The sequence below is a fragment of the Rutidosis leptorrhynchoides genome, chromosome 8 (genome assembly GCF_046630445.1).
Source record: "Rutidosis leptorrhynchoides isolate AG116_Rl617_1_P2 chromosome 8, CSIRO_AGI_Rlap_v1, whole genome shotgun sequence".
Lineage (NCBI taxonomy): Eukaryota > Viridiplantae > Streptophyta > Magnoliopsida > Asterales > Asteraceae > Rutidosis > Rutidosis leptorrhynchoides.
In genome coordinates, this window is record NC_092340.1 from 307,279,426 (window position 1) to 307,291,656 (window position 12,231).

Below are 12,231 nucleotides of genomic sequence, written 5' to 3' on the forward strand. Positions count from 1 at the left end.
GAGATTTAAACTCCTAACCAAACACCACCTTAAAGTATTCTGTATTTTGTGTTTATATGCACACATGCAATTTGCAAATACTCACCAAAGTAACTACTCCGTATTTCACATACCTAAAGTACCCTTATTGTACAAGTAGATCAAGCAACACTAAGAGACGAGCAGTGAGGGTGAGAACGTGAATTTTTCTGTGTTCTGTTTAGTTTTCAAGTGAAACACTAAAATAATTGAATTTTTGTTAGAAATTGTACCAAAAATAAATGCATTCCAAACAATAATAGATAAAAATAGAACGAACAGTAACTAGAAACTGCACACAATGACATTTCTAGCAAACATCTTGAAAATTACATAAAATTCAAATAAGATCAAACAGAGGTTTATTTCATTTCTGAACACAAAACAAGACTAAAACATATACACAATTTACCATCTTTAAGCTAAAAAAAACAAGTCTTGCAAGTCTCCATTTTTAACTGTCACGAATCAAATTTGTTGGTGCACTTAAAACGTACTTTGGTAACTCATATTTTGCACCTGCAAAAATGACCCAATATAATTAAACCACCAAGGAAGAAAAAAACATCAATCAATCAAGAGATTTTAAAAGTTAAACTACTAAAACATACCTCTTTCATCGTAACAGACTGTTAAATCAGCTTTTTGAACAATGACGCCAGCACTATCTACTATTGCTTGTGCTAGTGTTAAATCAGCCTCTGCAGCAGCTTGAAGTGCATCCCAGATTTCTAACATATGTAGCAAATTTGTTTTTACACCATCAATTTGAAGTCGGCATTCAATTTGTTAAGTCTCTCGGGTCGTGTTGTTATAGATGCGGATTTAGTAGTTTTCAATTGTTTGTTGCTGTTTGTTGGTGTATGTTTAGTGTTACCTTCAATTTGGTAAGGCTCAATGTTTATTTAGCAGTTCAAAAAGTTCGTTGAATCTTGTCAATTAGACGGATTAACGTCTGTGTCAATTGTAACTCAACTAATTAGATCTATTCTATTTAATTTATGGTTTTTGCCAAAATATAGTTTTTACATAAAACTTAACAATTATATGAATTAATCAAATATACAACAGTTAAGGAAATATGCTGTATTCAAAATATGATATGGGTATAATACATCAGTTAAGATAAGGTAAAACAGAACACATTTGACTATTTTCTTACCTTTTCGGCCCCCATAATGTGGGGCGGTATCCCAGAACTCATCACGCATACGCTTAAGCTGCTCTCCTGTAATTGGTTCTGAATGCTTCCACGGTTTTGGTTTAGTTATTTTTTTAATAGGTTCTGCAGAAAAAAGAATGAACCAACATATTCACATATAAACAGATCATTAGTTACAATGTCAACTAAAAAAAAAAAAGATCCAAACATACAAAAAAGTATGCACAAAGAATATCATAGACATAAGAGAAACTATTAGATACAATAGCATCACAATACACTGATCGAATCGTATATTTCTCAAAACAAATGAGTACTAACAGTTCCAAATAGTGTACAAAAGAAAGATGTCATAATCAATATCAACGAAACATATCCTCAAACTCGCGTATTCTAATACCGTCGCCCCTTAAAGAATCCACCAAGGTGATAAGAGTTACATTCATGAAGGACCCGATCTACTCAAATGACTTAAATCCAAGTGTTGGATTACAAAGATCCTCATGAACTTCATGTAGTTAAGCTGAAACGACCCATGGTTTCACAATATCCCATACACAACATTAAATTGAACTTTTCAATGTTTCCACAATATCCCATTCAAATGATTAGTCTCCACTGTATTGTACTCTTAAACATTTGACATCAAATAGTCAACCAATTTTGTTGAAAACATATACATATACATAAATAATCATATAGTAACATAAAACCTTCACAAGTAACTATTCATGATACTATGATAGCCCAACAATCACTGCCAAAATCATCATCTACTTTAAAAATTAAAGAGTACTTAGAATAAGTTAAACCCTAATTAACAACTGAATTGAGTCAAACACCTTTATTCTCAAACACATAATCTGTATCTATAATCCAACAATCAAATTCAGATAAAAAGAATAACAGAAACCCTAATAGAATCTATAATTAAAGTTAGAAATTTACCGTCTCCTTTTGCAGGCGATGATCCAGCACAACCCATAGTGATAATAAGTATGAATCGATGAAATCAATCAATATTTAAATTGATATGAAGAACAGCAGAAACCCTAATATCTAAATTGGGGTTTCTGGGCAGTGAGATTGGGAACTAGTAGTAGTATAATTTGGGGGAATAGTTTGTTGATTTTTTTTTATTTTTTTTATCAAAAGCTGATAAAAAGGGTGGGTGATGATTGATTGTAAAGAAATGGGAAAGAGGGTAAAATGAGAAGGATGATGATGAACTGGCTAACTTTTTACCGAGATTGGGGTATGGCCTACACCACGTGGCCTACACACTTGGAGACTTGGAGTTTTACACAAAAATGAAATTTATTTTAGATTTTATGGAGTAAATTTTACGGAGTAGTAGTTTCAACAAAAAAAAATATTACGAGGAGTGACAGACTTCGTTTAACCTTATTATATTAATTATACCATTGTTCCCTATGATTTAAATAAAACTAGTTGTTGAACCTCGCTTCGCGCCGGAGGTTCAGTTTTTAATGTATTTTATGTTAACTTCGAAAGTGATCGGTTTTATTCATATGACAAGCGTAAGCATACAATGCATATATATATATATATATATATATATATATATATATATATATATATATATATATATAGAAGGAAAACCTAGCACTAAGCAGGCTCGCAGGCCCAATACAAATAAGATACAAATGGGCATGCAGATCATAAATAGCAATCGGCTAACATCCCCCCAGTTGGAACGGGAGCGGAGCAGACACTCAAACTGGAACGAAACTCGTCAAAAAGAGCGTTGGACATGCCTTTGGTGAAGATGTCGGCAAACTGGTAGCAAGAGGGCACATGGAGAACACGGACGTGTCCTCTGAGGACGAGGTCACGAACAAAGTGTATGTCAATCTCAATATGTTTGGTACGCTGGTGCTGAACTGGGTTACCGGACATGTATACCGCGCTGACATTGTCACAATAGACAAGGGTGGCGGTGGAAAGCGGACAGTGGAGCTCACGGAGAAGATTACGAAGCCAACAAGTCACTGCAACAGCGTTAGCAACGCCACGGTACTCCGCCTCGGCACTAGAGCGAGACGGAGTGTGTTGTCTCTTAGAAGACCACGATAGGAGATTATTACCCATAAACACACAATATCCCGATGTGGAGCGGCGAATAGTCGGACAGCCTGCCCAATCAGCATCCGAGTAGGCAACCAGAGACGCTGTGGAAGAGGCATACAACTGAAGACCTAGGTGCATGGTACCCTGAACATAACGGATGATGCGTCGTAGAGCAGCCATGTGACGCTCTCGAGGATCATGCATAAAGAGACAACACTGCTATACGGCATAAGAAATGTCCGGTCTGGTAAATGTAAGATACTGAAGAGCACCTGCAAGACTACGATACAGAGTGGGGTCCTTAACCGGAGGGCCACTCGCGGTTAACTTCGTGCTGGTGTCGATCGGGATCCTGCTGGAGTGATAACCAACCATGTCGGCACGCTCGATGATCTCACTGGCATACTTCTGCTGTGACAAGAATATCCCTGAAGATGTGCGAGTGACTGAAATGCCCATAAAGTAATGTAGAGGACCCAAATCAGTCATGGCAAATTTCTGATGTAAGGAACTAATAACTGGCTGTAGGAGAGTCGTGGAGGATGCAGTCAAGATAATATCATCCACATAGAGAAGTAGGTAAGTTGTGTCATTACCCTGTTTGTAGATGAATATGGATGAGTCACATCGGCTATGCTGAAAACCAACACGCTGGGCGTAGGCGGCGAACCGCTTGAACCATGCTCGTAGAACCTGCTTCAACTCGTAGAGAGACTTCTGAAAAATGCAGACGTGATTTGGGTGAGCAGGATCCCGGAACCCTGGAGGCTGATGCATATAGACAGTCTCTGATAGATGACCATAAAGAAAGGCGTTCTTGAAATCCAGCTGATGGACGGGCCAATGGCGGGAAGCTGCAAGACTGAGAACGGTCCGAATAGTGGTCGGTTTAACAACCGGGCGGAAGGTCTCGTCACAATCAATACCGACCTGTTGGTTGCGGCCGTTAGCAATAAGCCGAACCTTATATCTACTCAGTGTACCATCAGCATTAAACTTTTGCTTAAATAGCTACATGGAGCGAACAATGTTCGTGTCCGGGGGGCGAGGCACATGTAGTGACCCGAACTTTTCCATGTTTATAGATATATATTAAATGAAATTGTTATTTACATGATTAAGTGTTTCCAACATGTTAAGCAATCAAACTTGTTAAGACTTGATTAATTGAAATAGGTTTCATATAGACAATTGACCACCCAAGTTGACCGGTGATTCACGAACGTTAAAACTTGTAAAAACTATATGATGACATATATATGGTTATATATATAGTTAACATGGTATTATGATAAGTAAACATATCATTAAGTATATTAACAATGAACTACATATGTAAAAGCAAGACTACTAACTTAATGATTTTGAAACGAGACATATATGTAACGATTATCGTTGTAACGACATTTAATGTATATATATCATATTAAGAGATATTCATACATCATAATATCATGATAATATAATAATTTAAAATCTCATTTGATATTATAAACATTGGGTTAACAACATTTAACAAGATCGTTAACCTAAAGGTTTCAAAACAACACTTACATGTAACGACTAACGATGACTTAACGACTCAGTTAAAATGTATATACATGTAGTGTTTTAATATGTATTCATACACTTTTGAAAGACTTCAAGACACTTATCAAAATACTTCTACTTAACAAAAATGCTTACAATTACATCCTCGTTCAGTTTCATCAACAATTCTACTCGTATGCACCCGTATTCGTACTCGTACAATACACAGCTTTTAGATGTATGTACTATTGGTATATACACTCCAATGATCAGCTCTTAGCAGCCCATGTGAGTCACCTAACACATGTGGGAACCATCATTTGGAAACTAGCATGAAATATCTCATAAAATTACAAAAATATGAGTAATCATTCATGACTTATTTACATGAAAACAAAATTACATATCCTTTATATCTAATCCATACAACAACGACCAAAAACACCTAAAAACACTTTCATTCTTCAATTTTATTCATCTAATTGATCTCTCTCAAGTTCTATCTTCAAGTTCTAAGTGTTCTTCATAAATTCTACAAGTTCTAGTTTCATAAAATCAAGAATACTTTCAAGTTTGCTAGCTTACTTCCAATCTTGTAGAGTGATCATCCAACCTCAAGAAATCTTTCCTATTTACAGTAAGACATATTTTTAATATAAGGTAATACTCATATTCAAACTTTGGTTCAATTTCTATAACTATAACAATCTTATTTCGAGTGATGATCTTACTTGAACTTGTTTTCGTGTCATGATTCTGCTTCAAGAATTTCGAGCCATCCAAGGATCCGTTGAAGCTAGATCCATTTTTCTCTTTTCCAGTAGGTTTATCCAAGGAAATTAAGATAGTAATGATGTTCATAACATTATTCGATTCATACATGAAAAGCTATCATATTCGAAGTGGTAAACTTGTAATCACTAGAACATAGTTTAGATAATTCTAAACTTGTTCGCAAATAAAGTTAATCCTTCTAAATACACTTTTAAATAAACTATACACATGTTCTATATCTATATGATATTCTAACTTAATGATTTAAAACCCGGAAACACGATAAACACCATAAAACCGGATTTACGTCGTCGTAGTTACAACCGGGGGCTGTTTTGGTTTGGATAATTAAAAACTATGAAAAACTTTGATTTAAAAGCTATACTTCTGGGAAAAATAATTTTTCTGATGAACATGAAACCATATCCAAAAATCATGGTTAAACTCAAAGTGAAAGTATGTTTTTCAAAACAGTCATCAAGATGTCGTTCTTTCGACGGAAATGACTACCTCTTTCAAAAATGACTTGTAACTTGTATTTACGACCATAAACCTATATCTTTTATGTTTAGTTTCATAAATTCAAGTTCAATACGAAACCGTGGCCGCTTAAATCACTTAAAACGGATTAAAAACGAAGAAATGGCGAGCAAAACAAAATTGGTAAAAACTACTCATTTTAGCTACGTGAAAATTGGTAACAAATCTATTCCAACCATAACTTAATCAACTTGTATTGTATATTATGTAATCTTGAGATACCATAGACACGTATACAATGTTTCGACCTATCATGTCGACACATCTATATATATTTCGGAACAACCATAGACACTCTATATGTGAATGTTGGAGTTAGCTATACAGGGTTGAGGTTGATTCCAAAATATATATAGTTTGAGTTGTGATCAATACTGAGATATGTATACACTGGGTCGTGGATTGATTCAAGATATATATATTAATTTATTCATGTACGATCAATTGTGGACTTCTAACATCGGACCGCTAACTGGACAACTAAAAATCATCAACACGTAATAAAGAAAATATTGTGAATATATTTCTATTATATTTTGATATATGTATATATTGTTATAGGTTCGTGAATCAACCCGTGGCCAAGTCAAATTCTTGACGAAGTGATATTTGGTGAATGTGAGTTATAGTCCCACTTTTAAAATCTAATATTTTTGGGATGAGAATACATGCAGGTTTTATAAATGATTTACAAAATAGACACAAGTACGTGAAACTACATTCTATGGTTGAATTATCGAAATCGAATATGCCCCTTTTTATTAAGTATGGTAATCTTAGAATTAGGGAACAGACACCCTAATTGACGCGAATCCTAAAGATAGATCTATTGGGCCTAACAAACCCCATCAAAAGTACCGGATGCTTTAGTACTTCAAAATTTATATCACATCCGAAGGGTGTCCTGAAATGATGGGGATATTCTTATATATGCATCTTGTTAATGTCGGTTACCAGGTGTTCACCATATGAATGATTTTTATCTCTATGTATGGGATGTATATTGAAATATGAAATCTTGTGGTCTATTGTTACGATTTGATATATATAGGTTAAACCTATAACTCACCAACATTTTTGTTGACGTTTAAAGCATGTTTATTCTCCGATGAATATTAAGAGTTTCCGCTGTCGCATACTTAAATAAGGACAAGATTTGGAGTCCATGCTTGTATGATATTGTGTAAAAACTGCATTCAAAAAACTTCTTTCGTTGTAACATATTTGTATTGTAAACCATTATGTAATAGTCGTGTGTAAACAGGATATTTTAGATTATCATTATGTGATAATCTACATAAAGCTTTTTAAATCTCTATTGATGAAATAAAGGTTATGGTTTGTTTTAAAATGAATGCAGTCTTTGAAAAACGTCTCATATAGAGGTCAAAACCTCGCAACGAAATCAATTAATATGGAACGTTTTTAATCAATAAGAACGAGACATTTCAGTTGGTATCCGAGCGTTGGTCTTAGAGAATCATAATTTTGCATTAGGGTGTCTTATCGAGTTTGTTAGGATGCATTAGTGAGTCTGGACTTCGACCGTGTTTACTTGAAAAATGATTGCTTAACAAATTTTGTTGGAAACTATATATTTTTAACATGTGAATATTATGTGATATATTAATCTCTTAACGCGTTTGATATTATGTGATAGATGTCTACCTCTAGAACAAGTCTCATTGACTCACCTAATAATAATGAAGAGTCAAATGTAAATTGGAATGATTCGTGGACTGATTCACAAGTTCCCGAAGAGGAACAGGAAGAAGAGTCGGAACCGGAAGAAGAATCGGAACCGGAAGAAGAATCGGAACCGGAAGAAGAAATAGAACCAGTGGGGGAAATAATAAAACGGTTAAGTAGAAGAAAATCCTCAACCAACCGACCAAAGTTAATTATGGTCAATGGTGTTTCCGCCAAGGAAGCAAAGTATTGGGAGGATTACCAATTCTCTGATGAATCGGATCCCGACAAGGATTCCGATGATGTTATAGAAATTACCCCGACACAATTTAATAAGGCAAAAGAGAACAATAAGGGAAAGGGCATAAAAATAGAAAAATTTGATTCCAAACCCGATGAACTTTATATGTATCATCAACACCCGTATTTCTTAAGTTGTGACAATAACCCGGGAACCTCTAAACCACCAGGTTTTTCTAAACCAATGTGGAAAACGACGGCTCGTATTAGGGGAACATCATATATCCCTAGAAACTTGGTAAAACGAACCAAAACCGAAGAAGAAGAAACGAGCGAGTCGGAATAAGATAGTTGTATTCGTGTGGTGTAATATATGTAATATTGTGTGCTTATGCTTTATGATATATGTAAAAATTGCTTGTATTAATAAGTATTTTTTTTATGAATCTAACTCTTGTCTATTTTACAGTATAAAAACACAAAATGGATAGACAACCCAATATTTTAAGAGACCTACCCGGAGACATGATTGATGAAATCTTGTCTAGAGTCGGTCAGAATTCCTCGGCACAACTATTTAAGGAGAGATCAGTTTGTAAGACATTCGAAGAACGTTCCAAGAATGCCTTGATTTATAAAAGGCTTTCGTTCTAAAGATGGGGGATATCACATTGGGAAATCCATAAGTTACGATGTGTTTACTTTGACGCATATATTGCGGGGAACCCAAATGCTATTTTACGCAACGGGTTAAGAAATTATTTTGACTCAATATATCCGAATATAGGACTTCGTGATTTAGAAAAAGCGGCTAACATGCAACATAAAGAAGCATGTTATGATTACGGGTTAGTAATGTTCGCTTCTCACCAAAGTGAGAACAAGAACATCGGGCTACAACTATTAAACAAAACATTCCCACAAGTGATGGAGTCGGTAATTGGGGTAAGAAATGAGGTTTTTAGGTTATTAAGAGACTGTTGGTCATTACGTAACCTTCATCCTTTTGACGACGTTACAACACATTGTCTTACTATCGATCACAACGGTTATGTTCCACAAAACCAAGGATGGGAAGTGGTATTAGTAAAACCAGAATGCATGACTTGTTTATGGACGTATGAATTACGTGTCTTTATTGCCTTTGCTGAACGCCATATTTATTAACTAGAATTATCTTCGCAACTACTTTGTATCAAAGTTTTATGTGCTATATTTCATGCTATATGTAAAAAAAAAAGCGGTATTATAAGTTTGCAAGTTATTGTATAAAGGTTTGAATATGATATTTTTTTTTTTTTGTGATAAGTTTTTCATATAGAATTTTAGTAGTTGAAATGGTATGTTAGCTACTAAGTATGAACTTAACGGGTAGGTACTACCCGAATTAAAGAGTATAAAACGCTAATATGAAGAAAGAGCTTTTATAAATAAGTTCATATTACGCTACGAAATACTATTGACTACTCTTGATATTCTATATGATTAACTCGTTTCATTTGACTATTTTGAAGGAAATGGCACCGACTACTCGACACACCTTGAATATGAGCGAAGAGGAATTTTGTGTCTTTCTTGCTTCAAACATAGCCGCAGTACAGGATGCGCTACATACCAATAATAACCTTGGATCTAGCAGTACAGGAAATCGTGTAGGATGCACCTACAAAGAATTCACTGCCTGCAAACCTTTGGAATTTGATGGAACCGAAGGACCGATCGGATTGAAACGGTGGACCGAGAAGGTCGAATCGGTGTTCGCCATAAGTAAGTGTACTGAAGAGGACAAAGTGAAGTACGCTACGCATACCTTCACAGGTTCTGCGTTAACATGGTGGAATACCTATCTAGAGCAAGTGGGACAAGATGATGCTTACGCACTACCGTGGTCAGCATTCAAGCACTTGATGAACGAGAAGTACCGTCCCAGAACCGAGGTCAATAAGCTCAAGACAGAACTTAGAGGGTTACGAACCCAAGGATTTGATATTACCACGTACGAAAGACGATTCACAGAATTATGCCTATTGTGTCCGGGACCGTTCGAAGATGAGGAAGAGAATATCGACGCGTTTGTGAAAGGATTACCGGAAAGAATCCAAGAAGATATAAGTTCACACGAGCCCGCCTCCATACAACAGGCATGTAGAATGGCTCACAAACTAGTGAACCAGATTGAAGAAAGAATTAAAGAACAGACTGCTGAAGAGGCCAATGTGAAGCAAGTCAAAAGAAAGTGGGAGGAAAACAGTGATAAGAATTACCAATACAACAACAACAGCAATTACAACAATAATCGCAACAACTATCCCAACAATCGCAACATCAATCGCAACTACAACAAACGGCCCAACAATAACAACAACAACAACAACAACAACAACAACTACAACAATCATCCCAACAACAATAATAACCGCAACAACAACAACAATCAGAAGCAGCTATGCCAAAGGTGTGAAAAGTATCACTCGGGGTTCTGCACCAAATTTTGCAACAAGTGTAAAAGAAATGGTCATAGCGCGGTGAAGTGTGAAGTCTACGGACCAGGGGTTAATAGAACTAAAGGAACAAATGGTGTCGAAACGAGTAATGGTGGAGCAAGTAGTGTCGGAGCAAGTTATGCCAATGTAGTTTGTTATAAATGTGGAAAACCGGGCCACATTATTAGAAATTGCCCGAACCAGGAGAACACAAATGGACAAGGCCGCGGAAGAGTTTTCAATATTAATGCGGCAGAGGCACAGGAAGACCCGGAGCTTGTTACGGGTACGTTTCTTATTGACAATAAATCTGCTTACGTTTTATTTGATTCGGGTGCGGATAGAAGCTATATGAGTAGAGATTTTTGTGCTAAATTAAGTTGTCCATTGACGCCTTTGGATAGTAAATTTTTACTTAAATTAGCAAATGGTAAATTAATTTCAGCAGATAATATATGTCGGAATCGAGAAATTAAACTGGTTAGCGAAACATTTAAGATTGACTTGATACCAGTAGAGTTAGGGAGTTTTGATGTGATAATCGGTATGGACTGGTTGAAAGAAGTGAAAGCAGAGATAGTTTGTTACAAAAATGCAATTCGCATTATATGAGAAAAAGGAAAACCCTTAATGGTGTACGGAGAAAAGGGCAACACGAAGCTACATCTTATTAGTAATTTGAAGGCACAAAAACTAATAAGAAAAGGTTGCTATGCTGTTCTAGCACACGTCGAGAAAGTACAAACTAAAGAAAAGAGCATCAATGATGTTTCCGTCGCAAAAGAATTTCCCGATGTATTTCCGAAAGAATTACCGGGATTACCCCCACATCGATCCGTTGAATTTCAAATAGATCTTGTACCAGGAGCTGCACCAATAGCTCGTGCTCCTTACAGACTCGTACCCAGCGAGATGAAAGAACTGCAAAGCCAATTACAAGAACTTTTAGAGCGAGGTTTCATTCGACCAAGCACATCACCGTGGGGAGCTCCTGTTTTGTTTGTCAAGAAGAAAAATGGTACATTCAGGTTGTGTATCGACTACCGAGAGTGGAACAAACTTACCATCAAGAACCGCTACCCACTACCGAGAATCGACGACTTATTTGATCAACTACAAGGCTCGTCTGTTTATTCAAAGATTGACTTACGTTCCGTGTATCATCAAATGCGGGTGAAAGAAGATGATATTCCAAAGACTGCTTTCAGAACACGTTACGGTCATTACGAGTTTATAGTCATGCTGTTTGGTTTAACTAATGCACCAGCTGTGTTCATGGACCTTATGAACCGAGTGTGTGGACCATACCTTGACAAGTTTGTCATTGTTTTCATTGATGACATACTTATTTACTCAAAGAATGACCAAGAACACGGTGAACATTTGAGAAAGGTGTTAGAAGTATTGAGGAAGGAAGAATTGTACGCTAAGTTTTCAAAGTGTGCATTTTGGTTGGAAGAAGTTCAATTCCTCGGTCACATAGTGAACAAAGAAGGTATTAAGGTGGATCCGGCAAAGATAGAAACTGTTGAAAAGTGGGAAACCCCGAAAACTCCGAAACACATACGCCAGTTTTTAGGACTAGCTGGTTACTACAGAAGGTTCATCCAAGACTTTTCCAGAATAGCAAAACCCTTGACTGCATTAACGCATAAAGGGAAGAAATTTGAATGGAAGGATGAACAAGAGAAAGCGTTTCAGTTA

At 36.1% G+C, this 12,231-nt stretch overlaps 1 protein-coding gene across 1 annotated transcript; it reads right to left on the reverse strand.

Annotated features, from left to right (window-relative positions):
- Window positions 1-304: 304 nt before the first annotated feature.
- LOC139862799 (uncharacterized) lies at window positions 305-2,373 on the reverse strand. The gene is made up of 4 exons (XM_071851428.1): window positions 2,129-2,373; window positions 1,181-1,303; window positions 630-749; window positions 305-537 (listed from the first exon to the last, which is right to left on the reverse strand). The coding sequence occupies exons 1-4, from the start codon at window positions 2,163-2,165 to the stop codon at window positions 473-475; spliced, it is 345 nt and encodes a 114-aa protein (XP_071707529.1). The 5' UTR covers window positions 2,166-2,373; the 3' UTR covers window positions 305-472.
- Between the last annotated feature and the right edge of the window lie 9,858 nt (window positions 2,374-12,231).

What these genes read in the sequence shown, in the direction of transcription:
- LOC139862799 (XM_071851428.1), bottom strand. Translation starts at nt 2,165, where the DNA reads ATGGGTTGTGCTGGATCATCGCCTGCAAAAGGAGACG. An exon ending in ACATTATGGGGGCCGAAAAG is followed by an intron (nt 750 to 1,180) that starts GTAAGAAAATAG and finishes TACATATGTTAG; the next exon opens with AAATCTGGGATGCACTTCAA. An exon ending in AGTCTGTTACGATGAAAGAG is followed by an intron (nt 538 to 629) that starts GTATGTTTTAGT and finishes TCATTTTTGCAG; the next exon opens with GTGCAAAATATGAGTTACCA.